This window comes from Alexandromys fortis, unplaced genomic scaffold (assembly GCF_014885135.2).
Source record: "Alexandromys fortis isolate MF-2015 unplaced genomic scaffold, M_Fortis_MF-2015_v1.1 scaffold_99, whole genome shotgun sequence".
Classification (NCBI taxonomy): Eukaryota; Metazoa; Chordata; class Mammalia; order Rodentia; family Cricetidae; genus Alexandromys; species Alexandromys fortis.
The window spans coordinates 5,483,779-5,503,802 of record NW_026067982.1 but is presented as its reverse complement, the minus strand read 5'-3'; the positions used below and the strand labels follow the sequence as shown (position 1 = coordinate 5,503,802).

At 44.1% G+C, this 20,024-nt stretch overlaps 1 protein-coding gene across 1 annotated transcript in view; it reads left to right on the top strand.

Moving 5' to 3' along the window:
- Positions 1-7,198, top strand: part of LOC126511455 (uncharacterized) — a 9,761-nt gene extending 2,563 nt beyond the window's left edge. Inside the window, exons 2-3 of the mRNA XM_050158610.1 lie at positions 5,908-6,795; positions 6,851-7,198. Coding sequence (XP_050014567.1) covers positions 5,908-6,795; positions 6,851-7,198 — 1,236 coding nt within the window. The remainder of the gene's footprint in view (positions 1-5,907; positions 6,796-6,850) is intronic.
- The last annotated feature ends 12,826 nt before the right edge of the window (positions 7,199-20,024 follow it).

The following is a 20,024-nucleotide window of genomic DNA, read 5'->3' as shown; positions in this document are numbered from 1 at the left end:
AAAAAAAACAAAACTAAGGTTGGATAACTTCTAACCAAGAGAAGTTTATTTGCCTAGCAAATCCAGGGTGTTGGTAAGGGGTTTCTTTCTTTCTTTCTTTCTTTCTTTCTTTCTTTCTTTCTTTCTTTCTTTCTTTCTTTCTTCCTTCTTTCCTTCCTTCCTTCCTTCCTTCCTTCCTTCCTTCCTTCCTTCCTTCCTTCCTTCCTTCCTTCCTTTCTCTCTTTCTCTCCTTTTCAAAGCAGGATTTCACTGTTTAGCTCTGGCTGTCCCAGAACTCTCTTTGTAGACCAGGTTGGCCTTGAACTCACAGAGATCCACCTGTCTCTACCTCCCGAGTGCTGGGACTAAAGGTGTGCACCACCACTGTCTGGTGGTAAGGGATTTCTTGCTGTGTCACACACAGCATGGTACACGGCACCACCATGTGACAAGACAGAGTAAGTGTGCTGGTTTGTGTAGACAGGTCTCACGTAGCCAAGGATGACCTTGAATTTAGGGTCCTCTCACCTTCACCTCTTGAGTGCTGGGATTTCAGGCAGAGACAACCATACTGGTTTCTGTTATACTGGAATGCCGTCCAGGAACTTATCTATAACCCCAGCCACCCACACCCCCATACAGAAAAGTTTGCATGACACATTCAAACTATAACTAGAGGAAAGGAGGAGGGGCCGCAGGCAGGCAGGAACATATTCCCCAAAGGAGGGATAAGGCCCCTTTCACGTGGAGCTCTGCCTGTCACCCAACCTCCTGATCCTCTTACCTGGCCACTTACCCGCTCATTCTCAGTTATTACTCATCGTGTGAGGACATAACTGCTGTCGTGCTGGCACTGACATTGTCCTACGTGCAGACAGTACTGCCTCTTTAAGTATCTAAAAGAAGGTTGGGAAATGGGACTTGATTCCCTCCATCTGGCTCTGAGAGAGACAGGTTTAAGAACGATGCCTCAAGATTTCAAAGTGGTTGTATTTTATTTGAAATAATATACTTCTGAAGAGTACGTACATATATGTCAGAACAGCCATCAAGACTAGTTTCTCCTCCCCCCTCTCTACCTGTATGTGTGCAAAGTAGGAAGAGAGAGTCTTATATGTCTTATATATGTGTGTGTACTCTTTTTTCTTTTTGAGACAGGGTCTTGCTATGTAGCCCAGATTGGCATGAGACTCTCTATATAGTCTGATTGGGCCTCGGACTCAGAGAAAAAAAAATCCTCCCGCCTCAGCTTCCCAAGTGCTGGGATCACAAACACGCTGTCAAGGCTGGCTATGCGTCTTTCTTGGTGTCCATACATGTATGGCTGTGTCTGCTACCTCACAGACCCTCAGATGCCAGTTGTTCCTTGTATCTCTCCGCTCCGGTCCCCAGCGAAGAATCTCGGTGATGAGAACTTTAAAACAGAATATGTTTTATACAGAAAACACACGTGAAGGCTGAGATGCTGGTGTGTAATGGCCTGATGGTAAGACACTAATGAGGGCAACTTGTCTGTTGACCAGCTACCTGGTGCCACCATGTGGCCATGTTTTGTCATGTGGCACCATGCACCTTAGATGGGTCATCTTTATAATTACTCTTCCAGTTTATTTTTCAAAAAATTGGACTGATTCACGTTTTCTTTCCAAGCTGCCCTTAGTGAGGTTTTAGTAACGGTATTTAGCATCCACACTCTTTCCTCCTGAGGCCGCGGGTGCAGCGGGAGAGTGGAACTGACCGATCGATTGGCAGGAAAGCTACTCAGACACCGTGACAAATTCGCAGACCCACTTCTTCCTTCCCTCCCACCTGTGCTGAGATGCCAGCAGGCCCTCTAAATGAACATGAACAAAGCTCATACGAACTCACAGAGACTAGAGCAGTGTGCACAGGACCCACACGGGTATATGCTAAGTCTTCTGAGCTTTTATTATGGCTTCCAGTTTAGTGTTTTTATACGGTGTTTGAGCACATGACCAAGTGGGTCTCTGACTCTTGCACCCTCTCGTGGGCTCTTCTGCTGGCCTGTCTTGTCTGACTGTAACGTGATATTTTTTGTTTTATCTTATTATTTTGTTATGTTCTTAAAAAAATGAATGAGCTGGGCGGTGGTGGCACACATCTTTAACTAACAGCACTCGGGAGGCAGAGGCAGGTGGTTCTCTGTGAGTTCTAGGCCAACCTAGTCTAGAGAGTAAGTTCCAGGACTGCCAGGGCTACACACAGAGAAACACTGTCTTGAAAAACAAAACAAAACACAAAGACAAACAAAAAGAAAGAAAGAAAGAAAGAAAGAAAGAAAGAAAGAAAGAAAGAAAAAAAGAAAGGTTCTAGAGAGGGGAGCACTCCTCCCTGGAGCTACAGCAAATATTCCCCTGAACCGGAAGCTCAGGCTTCTCCCGGCTACTTTGGGTTTCTGATGCCCTTAAGGCAACAAGTTAAGAAAGAAATGACAGTGTTAGGATGGGTGATGGACTCAAATTACCAAGGTAAAAACTACTTCTCTATAGTGGAGGTAAAGAAGATTATGTCTGGAATACAGGCGATCCTTTAGGGTGGCTGTTGATGTTGTCATGTCCTGTGATTAAAGTCAGTGGGAATTACAGTAACTTAATTCAGGTATTAATTGTTTCATTTGAGGTCGGAAGCCAAAACTTTAAGTCTGGGTCACACCTTTTCATGGCAATCTATATAAATGGCATGAGAGAAAGAGGTTTTTACTTTTTGCCTCCTTGGCCTCATTCCTGCTTCCAAGTTCACATATCCTGCTAATTGAGGCATTCCTTCACTGGCATTAGAGCCTGCTTCTTTAGGATTTCAGTGTATACTGAAGACCAGCTGAGACAGCGATCCTTGTGGGCTGATATTGTATTCTTGGACTTTTTGTCTGGAGACAGCCATTGTTGAACTAGCTGGACTACAGCCTGTAAACTACTCTAAGAAACTCATATATGTATATACATGCATATATCATACATATGGATTTTAATTTATATATATATATGTCCAACCTATTAGTTTCGTTCCTCTAGAGAACCCCGACTAATACAGATAGGAAGGGATTATGATAAAAAAAATGATGAAGCTATTACTGGAGTTTTAGAAATAGTGTCTTGATTCAGGAAGTCCCAAGGGATTAGGCTGATCAGTCCATTCAAATACGTTAAAGAGGCAAGAGACAAGTCAATGAAAAGCAGAGAAAGGAGATTTAATCTATGTGGCACCCTAGGAAGAGAAACAGATGAAGCCCATCTGCAGGGTGCAGGCAGAAGCTTTAGGTTTCCACGGAGGAAGAGTTGGGGCAGGGAGGTGTGCAGTTCTGGCCGGAGTGCCGTCTGGCTGATCATTATCTCAGGTCTGCTTCTGCAAGGTGATCCAAAGAAATCTTTATTGTTTGAAGGGACAAGCTCATTCCTAGGAGATGTCTGCTCCTGCTTAGGGGGTGTTCTCTTGACAGGGTGATCTGTCTGTGGGCGTCTGCTACTCTCTAAGGGGCCTGAAGGTTTAAGACAACGACATTTGGGAGTCTGGTGCAGGACCCTGTAAAAAGCTGATAGGAAGAGAATTCAGTTGCTCTTATCTTTATTTTTGCCTCCAGCCATAAAGGGGGGTGGATGAAGCTCGTCAGACATCCTTGGCATTTACACAGACATTCCTTGAGTTATTAACATGCTTATGTGCAGGGTTAGCAGGTGACTGACCCCAAGTAAAGGACACGTGCAAAATAAGATAGATGCCAGGCTTTCATTCATCCCGCTTTGGTTACTCTGTGGGCCCAAGTGAAGCGTCGGTGCCTTTAAAAGGCATTTTTATTTAGCCGTGTGTGGTGATACACACCTTTAATCCCAGGAATGGGATGACAGAGGCAGGTAGGTCTCTGGGAATTCAAGACCAGTCTGGTCTATATATAGTGAGTTCTAGAACAGACAGCTACATAACAGACTCTTCTCTCTCTCTCTCTCTCTCTCTCTCTCTCTCTCTCTCTCTCTCTCATGTTTGTTTTTTTCAAGACAGGGTTTCCTTGTTTAACAGCCTTAGCTGCCTTGGAACTAGCTCTTGTAGAACAGGCTGGCCTTGTTTTTTTTTTTTTTTTTTCTTTTTTTTTCCTTGTTTATTTGCTTTTTATTTTTTTAAATTTATTTATTTCTTTATTAATTAATTAAAGATTTCTGTCTCTTCCCCACCGCTGCCTCCCCTTTCCCTCCCCCTCCCCCGATCAAGTCCCCCTCCCTCATCAGCCCAAAGAGCAATCAGGGTTCCCTGCCCTGTGGGAAGTCCAAGGACCACCCACCTCCATCCAGGTCTAGTAAGGTGAGCATCCAAACTGCCTAGGCTCCCACAAAACCAATAGGTGCAGTAGGTCAGGCTGGCCTTGTTGTGTCAATATTTTAAAAATAAAAACCCTTGATTTTAAGTATAAAGTCATGGTTAATAAACTTAAATACTTTTTTTTTTTTGCTTTTCGAGACAGAGTTTCTCAGTAGCTTTGGAGCCAGTCCTGAAACTTGTTCTGTAGACAAGACTGCCTCTGTCTCCCAAGTGCTGGGATTAAAGGTATGTGCCAGTATCACCTGGGTAAACATTTGTTTTTAAAGTTACCTATAATACTCTGTGATTTATCATAATTTTTTTCAGATGTGTAGATGCTTGTACCAGCTGCTGTAATCAACATACATGAACATTTTCTTAGCCCTCCAGTTTCTTTGTATTCAATCCCTCCTCCAGGTTTAAGCTGTAGTGGCCTTTCAATTGTATTTTGAAAAATAAGGACTGATCTGAAAAATAAGATCCGAGAGTAAAACAGCCCCACTGGTCAGCCTTACAGACCAGGTAATGGTAACACACACCTTTAATCCCAGTAGCCACAATGATACACACCTTTAACCCCAGTAGCCACACTAGCTGACATAGAAACCAGGCAGTGCATGCCTTTAATCACGGTGGTGCACACCTTTAATCCCAGCCCGAGAGGATTATAAAACGGGAGGAAACAGCTCTCAACCTGTAGTCTGTTTCTGAGATTCCTGGAGACAGGATCACCATTTCAGACTGAGGTCGAGGTAAGAGCCAGTGTCTGACTGCTTTGGTTTTCGGATCTTCAGGTTGAACCCCAATTTCTCTCTCTTGAATTTTTATTAAGCACGCTTCACTGAGCCCTAGGAATCACTGATTTTTTTTTTCCATCTTGGGAGCTCACCTGACTAAAAAAAAATCATAATATGGGGTCATGAGGCAAGTACATAGTTTTGTGGGTGTGGTTAATTGACCTAGCACAAAGAATTTTGAGATTCATCTCAACTATTGTATCTACCAGTGACCAGATTTTGATGTAGAAATTGTTTAACCTTAAACTTTGGAATGATAGAAGTCTTTTTGATCATTTAATGAATGTACGGTCTTCTGGCTGTTGGTTGAAGAAACGGTGTGGTAGCATCCATTCAGGCCTGTTTCCTCCGGTGTTCTCTCACTTCTATTGGATGCCTGGAACCTGCTTCAGCCTTGCTAACTTGCTCTAGGTTTCCTCTTTCTCACAGGATCTGGGCAGCACCTGTGAGCTCTGGTTCTGAGCTGGGGTGGGGTTGCGGGGAGGATACTGCCGCCTCCAGGGGACGCTTCTGAGCTCGGAGTCCAGCAGCCTCATAGTTCTCTGGCTGGGGCACCTCAGTGTTGCGTGGTTCCAACAGTGGGGGGCGGGGCTGTCTACTGGCTTCCAGACAAGAGGTCGTCCTAATGTCACTTTTATCGGCAGTAGGGGTTCCTGGTGCGCGCTCTTCCCTCGTGGGGCCTTTGCTCGTGCCCTTTCTTTGCTCACACGTTCCAGCACCGCGTCATAGGCGACACACCAGACAGTGCGTGCCTTACCGTCGGCTTCTTCGGCAGCTAGGGAAGCGTCTTTGAACCGTTGACTCCCTTTGAAGGCGTCGATAGTGCAGTGCTGTCCGGATAGGTGGTTACCTGGGGCGGGCTCGCCCTCACTGTCCGTTCCTGACTGTGTCCACTGGGGACCTCCAGAAGAGGCCCTCGCCGCCGGTCCACAGTGTTTCCCGGTCTCTCCGGGCTAATTCCATGGACCGGTGTCTGAACATGGCTGACAGCCTACCTTTTGAAGATGATGAGGCTTTAGCCGATTCCCAGGAGCACCCTGGGCGCGTGATGGTTCTCCACACGCAGCGATATTTAGTGGAGAAGGTTCGAGACTTACTCATCGGAGTCTTTTCCTCAATGTTTTTGTGTAGTCAGCACAACTCAGTGCTAACGCTGTCAGATTCCAGGATGTTCCGAGGCTCCGTGATCCTGAAGGCGGTCTCTACTAAGGGCAGAGCCATACTCTGTTTTGTTCTGGGGCAGCCGATCCTGAATTTGTGGTCTTTTCTCACTGGCTACCTCTCGACTCAATTTAGTGCTCTCCAAGTGAGCAGCAAAAGCAAAAAAGTGCGACAAAAGAAAAATTCCAGTACCTTGAGAAAAGGTGGAGAAGGATTTGCCAAGCAGGAGGAAGGCTCCCCAGTCATAAAGAGGCCTTCTGATCAGGGAAAGGACTCTGATGGTGGTGTGAGTGCCCAATCTGCGTTTAGACGCCTGATTGTCAATGATGTACTCTCTTCTTTTATACCCAGACAGGGTCCTTTAGGTATGGATATCTGTTCCAAGAATTCAGCAAAGAGCTGTATTAAAGAATCCCAGATCGCATTCAAGAGCGCATACAAACGGAATGCCATCGCCAGCTCCTATAGTTCCACTCTAGCACAATGGCCACCCGAGAGAGTTCCTACACGGGCCACCGGTCGTGCTGCCTCAGGCGCTACGGCAGGAGCTGCTACACAACCTACCCGAGGTGCTGCCCCCGGTTCTGCTTCGCGTGCTGCCGCAGGTGCTACCCGAGGTGCCGCTCCAGATGCTGCTGCAGGTGCTACCCGAGGTGCTGCTCCAGATGCTGCAGGTGCTAGCAGAGGTGCTGCCCGAGATGCTGCTGCAGGTGCTAGCGGAGGTGCTGCTCCAGATGCTGTTGCAGGTGTTACCCAAGATGCTGTTCCTGGTGCTGTTTCAGGGACTGCTACAGGAGCTGCTGCACAACCTACTGGAGGTGCTACCCCAGGGGCTGCCCCAGATGCTGATGTATACACTACCCGAGCTGCTTCAGGGGCTGCTGCAGATGCTGCTTCAGGAGCTGCTGCAGATGCTGCTTCAGGGGCTGCTGCAGATGCTGATGCTGACCTAGATGCTGTCTCAGATGCTGTACCATGCACTCTGCCATCCCCCAGCCAAGACTCATCCCAGTCAACGGAGGCTGCAAAGAAAGGAAATGAGAGAGACGGTGCACCTTCAGGTATTTCGAAAAAAAAGGAAAAGAGGGAAAAGAGAAAAAAAGAAAAGAAGGAAAAAAAGAAAGCCAAACAAGCAGCTGCCGCAGCTGCGGCTCGAGACAAGCAAGACAAGCAAGGCAAGCAAGGCAATCCAAAGAAGAGCTTCTCCACATCTGATATTCCAAAGCCTGTGAGGCGCAAGATCCCTTTGTTCCCGCCTCATAGAAGAGACATCCCACTGGTTCTGCCCCCACCTCCAGAACTATGTTTCCCAATCACTGTAGAAGACTTTGACTTAGAGAAGAAAACTGCCATGCAGTGGATCAACAAGGTCTTGAAGGGTAAGTGGAGGGCTGCATGGTCAGCAACACCACGCAGCCTTCCTGGCTTCGGCTGTGCCTTGCTTTGGGGACCTCCCTCCATCACTCCTTCAGAGCAGAGAGAGCACCAGGAAGGCGCAGAGTCCTAGGCCCAGTACCCTTCTCATAATCTAATGACTACCTCTGTGGGTCGATTCTCTTGGTTCTCTCTAAATCCCACTTTGCTTTGTCTGATTATAAAGAAGCAAATAGATTTCCTGGCACGTAGAGGGTCTGTCTCCTAAGTACCTGTCTGCTTGGTCTTTGTTAGTTGTTTAGTCTAGCTTTGTTCTTTTTTTATTTATTTTATATTTTTATTTTTATATTTATTTATTTATTAATTTATTTTTTGTTTTTTTGAGACAGGGTTTCTCTGTAGCTTTGGTGCCGGTCCCAGAACTAGCTCTTGTAGACAAGGCTGGCCTCGAACTCCCAGAGATCCGCCTGCCTCTGCCTCCCAAGTGCTGGGATTAAAGGCGTGCGCCACCACCGCCCTGCCTAGCTTTGTTCTTGAGGCAGCCCAGGACTCACCAAGCTTATGGGAACTATGGTGGACTCATTTAGATTGTTAACTCTGCCCAGAGACACAGTGTTTTAGTCTTACCCACTTTGTGCTAGAAGTCAGAGTTGGGTGATTGGAGGATGTTGATCTAACCCAGTGATCCCAGAACATACAAGGGGCACTTTGGGTTGATTTTCCTCTAGGTGAGAACCATCAGGGTGGCTACTGCTGATGGAGTTGACAGCTTCTGCCCCTCTCCCTTGCTTATTTGCACAATGCACACACACACACACACACACACACACACACTGCTTGGTGTTAAAAATGAGTTGTCTGTCTTCACAGAGCCCACATACACAAACCAAGATGGTCTCGAGCAGATGTTCTCAACCTTCTCAATGCTGCAACCATTCAATACAGTTCCTCATGCTGTGGTGACCCAAAACCATAAAATTATTCTTAGTGCTACTTCACACTGTAATTTTGCTACTGTTATGAATCATAATGTAAATATCTGGTATTTCTGATGGTCTTAGGCCACCCCTGTGACTCCCAAAGGGGCCACGACCTATAGGTTTGAGAACCTCTGATCTAGATTAATCACTTCACATGACTTCTATTATATCAAACACTTGTGTAGTTATCAACCCCCCTTCATTTTTCTTCACATACTTACTCTTATTTACATCTTTTACAGATGACGGAACCAAGGCCCGCTGTAATTAAATGACCTGAGGATGACCACATGTCACCGGATACATAACACTGGTCTCCAAGCAACCAGTTTCTGTACTCTATCTGTGTAGTTTAATATGACATTCTATTTAGAGCCATTTTGATACTTAAATAAAATTGTTACCTAGGATGTTTGCTGTAGCATCCACTTTGTACTTGTGTGTGTGGTGCATTTTATCCCATAATATGATTATGTGTCCCTTATGTTGGTCACAGCTCTGATGTACACATCTCCTTGGAAGCAAGCCTCCCCACCTTCCCTTGCCCATCCTGAGGATGGTCAATTGTTGCTGAGGTTTCTGATTCAGGATATGCTTTGGCCCTTCATTCCTCAGGACACTGCAGCGGTACCAATTTCTAGTTAGAGCCTTGGAGAAGGTTACTTTTTCTTCTTGGAACCACCCTGTCCTATTTTATTTTATTTTTTACTTCTGTTGCTGTGATAAAATACTCCGACCAAAAAAGCAGTATAAGGGAGAAAGGGCTTATTTGGCATACAATTCCAGGTTACAGTCCATCACTGAAGGAAAGTGAAGGCTGGAACTTGAAGCAGCTGGTCGCTTTCCCAGTCAAGGGCAGGGAGAATAAATGCATGCATGCTTGCTGTCTTCAGTTCCATCCCTACATGTAAACTGTTCAAGACCCAAACCCTGGGAGTGGTACCACCTGTTATGGATGAGTCTTCCCATCTTAATCAAGGTAATTGAGACAATTCCCCATAGACATAACTGCAGACCAACCAGATCTAAACAGATTGAGATGATTCTAGGTTGTGTCAAGTTGACAATTAAGACTAAACATCATATGCTCTGTCTCTAGCCACCAAAGCAACTATCTAGGTGTTCTTAGCAAGCTGAACCACTTTTGAGTGGCACCATGAGCTCTCATCTCTGGTTTCCAGGTTCTCAGGGAAGCAATGTGAGATGAATATGCAAATCCATTATTTCCTAGTGTATTTTGTTCCATATTGCTTTCACAATTTTTTTGCCTTCTACATTCTATGGTTTTAAATGTGAAGTGTTTATGTGGTTAACAAGTAGATTCTTGATTTTATGTCTTGGTTTAGAATTTCTCTCAGTCCACAGGTGTCAACTTAAATAACAAAGAGACTGCCCAGACTATTAATTTTATCCAGGAATGCACATTGTAGTAGAGATGTGTGTACCATGGCTAGTTATGCATGTATTCAAGGAGGAGACAAAGAGGACACAAGAGGATCATATAATTTATTTTGAAATAATGAGTTTTGGCTACAAGTATCAATAGCAACAGTGGCATTGGCCTGAGGTTAAGCTAGACAGACAAAGTTCAGTGTGGACCATACATTCTTTCAGAATTATTTTCTGTGTAAGGTTACTTACCCCCACACGGTTATGGGCTGGCAGGTTTTTAAATTGGCCAATTTTATTAGGTTAGGTACATGAGATCCCTTTGATAATCTAAATTTATTTCTTTGAGTATAACACAAATAACTCCATTTTGATCCAGACAACTTCCACATAGACTACTCACATAAACAAAATTATGGCTATTGTAATATGTTACAGTGTGGGGGGCACAGATGAGTAAGATTCTTAATAATCTGACCTTGAGGTGGCACATAGCCCTAGGTGGTTTAGATGGGCCCAATGACGTGACAAGGATCCTACTTAATGGAAGGGGGAATCAGCAGGGCTAATGTCAGAGTCAGAGATCTGTAATGACGGAAGTAATACGCGATTGTCTGGGAAGAGGCAAAGGACCAGGAGCCAACTAACAAAGGCGCTAGAAGCTGCAGAAAGCGTCCCAGCAGATGCGCAGCTGACTCTTCTGACTCTTGATTTCTAGAAGGCCAGGCAATGAAACACCACTTGTCAGGTAACCTCACCCACTATGGGCTGGGAGGTCTTGTGTCCATACAAACTAGAGTCATCTGAAAGGGGAGAACCTCAACTGAGAAAATGCCTCCATGAGATCCAGCTGTAAGGCATTTTCTTAATTAGTGATTGATGGGGGAGGGGGTCTTTTCCATGATTGGTGTCATTTACTGTTGTGGCTTTTTTTTAGTGCTCTTCTAATAGTCAGTAATTAAAATTATTGTTTTTTTTTTTTAAAGATTTATTTATTTATTATGTATACAACATTCTGCCTCGATGTATGCCTGCACGCCAGAGGAGGGCGCCAGATCTCAGTACAGATGGTTGTGAGCCACCATGTGGTTGCTGGGAATTGAACTCAGGATCTCTGGAAGAGCAGCCAGTGCTGTTAACCTCTGGGCCATCTCTCCAGCCCCATTATTGGTTTTCTTTAAAATATTTGTCCTCAATTACCTGCCATATGGCTTTGCACATAAGTGTAAAAGTGATTTCATTCCATCATTACAAAATCTCTAGTGGGACTTTAATTGGGGTTTTGTTGTGTTTGGGCAAGAAGCTGGATGTGTGCAGGGCCATGATGCAAGGCAGCCATGAGGTAACCAGGGGTAATGCTCGAGTACTCTATCTTGAGGGACATTAAGCAAGGGACACTTCCCCAAGTCAGCATTTGGTTTCAAACATCATTTGAGCATATAAAGACATAAAGATCATCTGTACTCCACAATATTCTGGTGGGACAAAGATGGGGGCTGTTAGATGGATTTGGGGGATTTTCATCTTTTGCCAACACTATTGAAGTCCCTGATTCGTATTTCATATTTTCCCATAGGAATAGGGAGGTACGATTTACTTTCAGAAAATGTGTAGCAGGCTGGGTTTGGTGGTGCATACCTATAAGCCCAGCATCCAGGGGTTCAAGCAAGGAGTACCAGGAGTTCAAAGCCATTTTCTCTTACATAATGAGTTCAAGCCTTGGCTACCTGAGACTCTCCCTTCCCCTGCCCCAACAACCAACCAACCAACCAACCAACCAACCAACCAACCAACCAAACAACTTAAAATAAAGGCCAAACCATATCAGAATGTAGTCACATTAATCCATTTGTTTTTGTTCAAAAATAGATTATGCTGGGTAATTGACAGAGAAAGGAGGTTATCAACTCAGCTTAGCATCTGAGCTAACAGCATGACACCAGCTCTCTGAGGACTTGCTGGCTCTGTCACATGATCACGGATGACAGCGTGGATGATGGTGGTATGGGGGGAATGAGAGTAAAAAGAGGAACCCACTACACTGGCAGGAAATGAGAGAGAGAGAGAGAGAGAGAGAGAGAGAGAGAGAGAGAGAGAGAGAGAGAGGGGAGAGGTCTCTTGCTTTTTTTATACTCACTCTAGAGAGAAACTACCCCATTCACCCAAAGAGCACCTTCCTGTAATTTAACAACCTCCTGCTACACGCTGTCTCCAAAGAGCCTCACCCCCTCAATATTACCACACTGTGCACCAAGCTTCTAAACAAGGCATACTTGGGGACACAAATCAACCAAACCACAGTGACGGCGAACATAGAGGTGAGCGAGCGTGCCACACGACTATAGAGAAGCTTGCTGTGTAGACCTGGCTGTCCTGGAGCTTGCTGTGTAACCAGGTGGGACTTTTATTAATTTTTTATTGCTTAACCACTTTTTAAGTTTAAATATATTTTCATCAGATTTCCTCTTTCTCCAAGTCCTTCCAATTGCTCTCCCCCTTCCCAACCCACCCAACTAGGTCTTTCTGAAACAAAAACCAAAAACAATACAACGGCCTCCCAACCAAGAAAACAAAACAAAGCTGTGCCCCAATAGAAAACAAACAACTCCCCCCCCCAAACCCAGCAAACTGTAACCAAATAAAAGCACACATACAAAACTGTGGAGTCCATTATAAGTTGTTCAATTACTCCTGAACATGAGGCCTGTCCTGGAGGGGCAGTTACTGGGATTGAAGGCATACCCCATTATACTGGACTAGGCTGGTCTTGAACTCATGGACATTTGTCAGTTCCCAGTGCTCAGGAGGCAGAGGCAAGCAGATCTCAGCCTGCTCTACAGAGCAAGTTCCAGGACAGCCGGATCTACACAGAGAAACCTTGTCTTGAAAACAGACAAACAAGCAAAACAAAATAACACTTACTACCTGCCAACCTACGATCTATTGCCACTGGGTTTTAAAGTTTTCTACCGTTGTCGAAGCCACCGCCCTCTATTGACCACAAAGAAACAGTTCCACGGTCAGCGTCCCGTGGGTGCACCTGTCTGGGCCCACTCATTTTCCCAGTCAGATTGCTGAGTTCCTCGAAGGTTTTGACAAAGACTCACTAACGCATATTCCACAGACGGGAACTCAGGGTTAGCAGTCACTTTTCTTGCTTGCAGCTCGGCTTTTAATTCTGGGCAGAGCCCAGGCGCCCACACATGGCTTGCAGAGGGGACTGCTCAGTGTCTTCCCTTCCAGAGCAGGGGGGGTCAGCATTCCTAGGTGTTTTCGATGACCCTCTGGACAGGACCCTCTGCCTCACCTGTCAGGTTGTAAGCGAGCTCCCGGGGATGCAGCCTGGCTTCCAAATGCTCTAGTGGGTTTGGTCTCCTACTGAGAAGGTGATAAGGGACAGAGGCCAGTCTCCTCCCTGGTTCCTGAAGCCAGGTAGTAGCTGATCAGTCATTCCTGCCTCCCTCCCCCACCAGATGTTCTCTGATGGCTCCTGTTCTGCTGCCCTGAGCTGGAAGAGAAGCTTCTGGAGGTTGTGTGGGTGCTAACCCCTATGGGTCTCTGTTGGGGTGCCCCCTGCATCTTTAGCCCAAGGCTGACCAAGCTCTCAATTTTTGTGGAGCCTGAAGCATCCAGGCTGGGGCTCTCCCAGTCTGCCTGCATTCTCTTCTGCCTCTTCCTCTTTCCGCTGTCCCCAGGCTTCTTCCACTTCTGCTTTTCCATCTGGCCTCAGTATTCTCCTCCAGGGTACAGATGACTGAGCCAAAGGCTCCCGGCCCAGGGAACTGCTGACAGGAAGCTGAAACGTGAGGAAGAAAGACCTGGACACAGTTTTTAACAAAGTGTAGGTGCGCACACAGTTTTATCTATAAAAGAACAGGGCTAGTTAAATTGTCTGGCTATGAAGACTCACTTTGATCAATCTCTTCCTCCCCACCCTTTGAACCAGGGTCTCTCTACCTTAGCCCTGGCTATCCTGGAACTCACAAAGATCCCTCTGCCTCTGCCTCCCAAGGACTAGGGTTAAAGTGTTACCACACCTGGCTCTGACCAATCTCTCAGTTCCAGTCCACTGAGTCTTGACCGTGGTCTAGGAACACTTATAAAAACTGAATGGTTTCCAACTTGTGGAAGCCATGTTCCTAAGATAACCCGATTTGTCTTCATGCCATAGGCTAAGGGTCCTCAGCACATAAAAACCAGTTGTTTTGTTATAACACTGGAAAAATTCAAAAAGAAAATGAATAAAGCACTTATATTTATAGTACTATCAAAAAGAAAAATTAGTTAGGGATAATACTAGTCAAGGAGGTGAAAGGTTTGTACACTGAAGGGTAAAAATATCTCTGGAAGGAATTAAATAATGAGATTAAAGAAATTCATTCCTCCTAGCACACATATAATAAAAAATATAAAAAGCCAGAAAAATATATAATAGCCTAAGAGATTGAATCAGTAATTAAGAAAACTCTCCACAAAACAGATGTGCAGGCCCAGATGTCTTTGCTGGTGGTTTCTACCAAGTATTCAAAGAAGAATTGCTACAAAAAGCAATACTAATGAATTTGCTTGACACTAACAACAATATATCATTAAAATTATAGACCTTATTTCTTATGAACATATGCAAGAATCTTCAGTATAATGGCAAAAGGAATCCAATAGCACACCAAGAGGATTATAAACCACAGCCAAGTGGTATTTATCCCAGGAATGCACGCGCTATTCAATATATAAAAATCAAAGCAATGTAACACAGTTAACAGAACAAAGGGGAAACCCACATGGCCATTCCAGTCGATGGAGAAAATGCGTTTAAAGGAATCCAATATAATTTCTTGCCAAAACACTTAGAAAACTAGGAATAGAAGAAAATTTCCCCAACATGATAAAGAACATTTCAACAACCTTACGAAAAAAGAGAACAGTAAAGAAAAAGATAAACATCGACAACTAACCATAGGCTCCATTGCTAGAAGACCATCCATTTCTCTCAGGACAAAGAATGGCTGCTTTCACCTCTGAACTGCATACTGCACTGAAAGTTCTAGCCAGCCAAGTTAAGCAAGAGTAACTAAAGGTCTACAAGAAGAAGAGAAAGATTGTATCTATTAGCATGTAACATGATCCTGTATTTAAATAATCCTAAAATTATTATTTATTATTAAATGTACAAAACTGTGGCTAACAAACCAGGGAAGTTTCAAGATACAAGACCAACTCATACAAAGCTGAGTGCGTGCTTATACAACCGTGATGAGCAATCTAAGAAGGAGATTAAGAAGACTATTTCGTGTACAAAAGTATCCAAAAGAATAAAACACTTGGAAATAGATTTAACAAAACAATGCTGAAAAAGTGGAGACCCACAGTCAAAGAGAGGCAAGACTTGTGTGCTGAGCTGAAGCCGCCCTGCTGAGGCAACCACTTGCTAGGAAAACTGGAAGAGAGCTCACCCAAAACAGGAAGACCATGTGCTGAAAGATGGCCGTACTGTCCACACTGACACCTTGTTTCAAGATGGCTGTACTCTTCACACTGATACAGTTTCGATGCAATTCCCGTCTGCATCTCAGCTAACCACACCTTTAAAGCTCTGGCCCATGTGTGATATTCTTTCTAATATCATGACTAAATTGAATATAAACTATACAACTACTAACTCTAAAGCTTCCAATGAAATCTATTAAACTCTTTGGAAACAACAGCTGTGTATCTGCCTGTGAACCCACCAGGCTTCATGGGGTAATTCCAAACCTGGTCACACAGACCATCAAGGTTAGCTTCGGTGGGTCACAAAACAAAACAAAAAGACGCAAAGGTGGGCTGGTTAGTCAGTTCATTTGTGTTAAAGCACTTGTCACCAAGCTTGACAACCTGAAGTGGGTCCCTGGGATCCACATGATGGAAGCAGAGAACAGAGCCTTGCAAGTTATCTTCTGACCCCCCCCCCAATATGTGGCACTCCACATATGCACTTCAATCCCCACAAATACATACATATAAGTTATAAAGAGTTAAGCGCCAACAAACAATGTTATAACCATAAAAATACATAAATGCAGAAAAGGGACTAGCTAGTAAGGTGGGGGGGGTCAACAGGGGTGTGTGTGGGAGATAATAGTTTGAAGCAAGAGCAAACAGAACACATAAACTGTCAAATTTGATCAATAAAAATGCAAGAGCAGCTTGCCATGTACTTCTCTGGAGTTATCATGCTTAAGCGTTTTATTGAGCTTTTCAGTAAATAATTTTAGCCACAATATTTATTGAAAAATTAAAACTTCAAGCTTTTTGTTTGTTTGTTTGTTTTGAGACAGGGTTTCTCTGTGTAATAGTCCTGGCTGTCCTGGACTTTGTCTCTTTGTAGACCAGTCTGGCCTCAAGTTCACAGAGATCTGCCTGCCTCTGCCTCCTGAGTGCTGGGTTTAAAGGTGTGTGCTACTGCATTGGCCAAAACTTCACACATTTTATGTGTCTCAAAAGTAACTTGCAATGAAATAATAGGCTGAATCTCCCTCTCCCTCTCTCTGTATGGTGTATGTACTCCGACACACATGTTCACACATGTAGGCAGGTAGGTCTAACATACTGCATTGAGGACCACAACCTAAGAAGACTAAGGCAACACCAACAGGGCTTAATGAATTCAAAAAAAAAATGATGAAGACACAAGTTGGGTGGGTTTGGGAGGATATGGATAAGGGGTGTATATCAAAATATAGTGTCTGAAATTTTCAAGGAACTAATAAAATATTTTAAAAAACAGTTGAATTTGCAAACCTTCACAAGGATACCAATTATGGACAGAGTAGGGTCATCACAGTTTATCCTAACTTAGACTGAAAAGCCGTAAAAAAAGGATGCGTTTAAGGTTGAACTGCCCAAGGAATATTAGGGGAAAACCACGCGGAGCCATAGCGTTTACTCCAAAAGTATTAAGTAATTTTTACATTAAAACCTTTAGAGGCGTCTAACCAAGATAAAACTGAATTTTAACACAAGCTTCTTTTGTGTTTTGGTGTTGTTTACTGGGGAATGGATGAGAGGCGACTGGTGGACAGGCCAATGACCTTCACTGTGTGGTTTTTTTTTCTAGTTACAATGTGTTGATTCAGTCAGGAATCATCGCTGCATTATTATTATCAATTATAAAATTAATCAAACAACTCTGCAAGCCAGTGGCCCCTGGAAACCTGCTGTCTGTTCCTTTGGGTTCGTTCTTTCCCAGCGTCTCAACCATGTGGAGTGTCGTATTCTTTCTTCACTTGAATTAATAACACGTTAGGGGACAGTCAGGCATCTATTCGCCCAGACATTCTGGAAGTTCAGAGGAAGTTCAGCTACTTGAGTATTTCCTCTGGTGCCCATCGCCTCTCCCCAGACACGCCCACTTTGCTAAGTTAATTGGTCACTTTGGGGCCCATCTTTCCTAGGGAACTTCAGAGAAACTGGAAGTTACTTGTTATTTCAGCGTTAATAAGCAGGGTTCCTGTGGGTTTCCCATAATTCCCTGGGACCTAGTTTAAAAGTTGTCTGCTATGATGAGCTAAATCTCCGGGACAGGCAGCAGGACCTTCCAGCCTGAGTTCCGTCAGTGTATTCCGGGCTCATCAGCACAGGAAGAGCTCCGTGGACCCAGAAGTGGCTTAGCAAATAAGAATCAAGGCCAAAGATCAGCAAAAAGTGTAGCTCGTGACCAACAGGCTCAAACAGGACCGAGTCCACTCGTTCTCTGTTCCTTTAGCCTCTCTAGGCATAGCCACAGCTCAGCCTGCAGTTTGGGCTTTCATCTCACGTGCAACCACATCCCGCCTCTCTTCACAAGGGGGCGCTAGTTCCAACAGTCACAGCTTTTGCTTTCTCAAGTGCAAGAACTCCAAGTAATACCTTATCTCATGTAGTCCTAAAACCTCCAGTTCTGATGGTCTGTGAATAAAATAAAAATTAATTCATAAAACGTTATATATAATATCATATACTAACATATATTCCTACAACAGCTATGAGGATACTGTGTATACTGGCTTAAGTTACATAATCCTCTTTTAACTCAGCTAGAGTAATTGGTTTTTATTTTTTTCCCTACCTGGTGAGAGGAGTCAAACTTTTGTCTCCTGAAGGTCACAGTGATGCTGTTTGTTGGATTGTCTTAGTCTCCCAATAGCTTGAACATCAAGCCTGGGATAATCATCCTTTACTTGGATACTAATTTTAATTCCCCACCAATAGAGTGCAAAGGTTACTGTTGTGCTTTCATTTCTCGGTGGTGGTAAAACATCCCCACAAAAAGCATCCTAGTGGAGAAAGAATTTGGTATGCTGCTCCAGGTTACAGTCCATCAACGCAGGGAACCCACAGCGGCAGGAACCGGAGACAGCCGGTCACATCACATCAGTTTGGAGCAGACAGAGCGGAGTGTATATGAGCTTGCCGCTCAGCTTGCTGTTTCTACCCTCAGACAATCCAGGACCTAGACCCAGGGAATGATAAGACTGCCCACAGTGAGCTGTCTTCTCTCTTCCATTAATCAAAATAAAGCTTCCCCGACAGGCTCGCTGGTCTAGACCATTCTTTATGGAGACTCTTTCTCTTCCTAGGTGGTCCCAGGCTGTGTCAAGTTGGCAGTGGAAGCTGCCACTAGTTCCTCTCCTCATCCCCCCCAGCACCTGTAATCACATGTCTTTTCCATAACACAGTCTTACTAGAGTGAGGTGAGATCTCACCTCATATAATTCCCTGACGGTTAGTGATGGTGACCATTTTTCACTTATTTGCAGGTTATTTGTATTTTTTCCAGAAATTTCTATTCATGTCTGTTGGTCATTTTTAATTGGGTTACTTGTTTTTTTGCTGTCAAGCTTTTGGAGCTTATGGTATATTCTGCACATCAGCTTTTAATCCAATGTATAATTTCAATTATTCTTTTTTTTAAAATTTATTTATTTATTAAAGATTTCTGTCTCTTCCCCGCCACCGCCTCCCCTTTCCCTCCCCCTCCCCCAATCAAGTCCCCTTCCCTCATCAGCTCAAAGAGCAATCAGGGTTCCCTGCCCTGTGGGAAGTCCAAGGACCACCCACCTCCATCCAGGTCTAGTAAGGTGAGCATCCAAACTGCCTAGGCTCCCACAAAGCCAGTACGTGCAGTAGGATCAAAAACCCATTGCCATCATACACTGAGACAATGGGGATGTTCTATCGGGAACTCACCAAGGCCAGCTGGCCTGGGTCTGAAAAAGCCTGGGATAAAACCGGACTCTCTGAATATAGCTGACAATGAGGACTACTGAGAACTCAAGATCAATTTCAATTATTCTATCTCACTGCACAGATTATCTTTTTACCATGTTGGTTGTTTCCTTTGCTGTACAGGCTGTTGATTTAATTAGACATAATCCCATTTGTCTCCTTTTGGAAAATGCTTGTTGTGTTTTTGGGGCCATGTCGATTACCATGTCTTGAAGTGTTTTTCCTGTTTTCTTCCAGTAGCTTTATTCTTTAGGATGGCCTATTTAAGTCTTTAATGCACACTGAATTGATTTTTTGGTGACTTGTGAGAGTTAGGATCTATTTTCATTTTTCTGTAGTGGATATCTAGTTTTTCCCAGCATGCACATGGTACCATTGTCAACAATCACTCAGATGTAGAACTGTGGGTTTACTTCTTGGGTGTCTACTTTGTTTTACTGGTACATGTTCTGCTTTTATGCCAATGCCATGCTTCTTTGACTATTAAAGCTTTGCGATATATTTTGAAGTCAGATAGTGTAATATCCTCTGTGTTTTTGTTCTTGCTTAAGCTGTTTTTGGGATTCAGGGGCTTTGTCATTCCACACAGATTTTAGCATAGTTTCCTCTAACTATGCAAATAATATTTTAAAGTATTTATTTTGACATTTAAAAAATAATATTCTTATTTTTCGAGATTGTAATTACATCATTTTCTCTTTCCATTTCCTTCCTCCAAACGCTCCTATTACATCCTCTTTTATGTTCTCTCTCTCTCTCTCTCTCTCTCTCTCTCTCTCTCTCTCTCTCT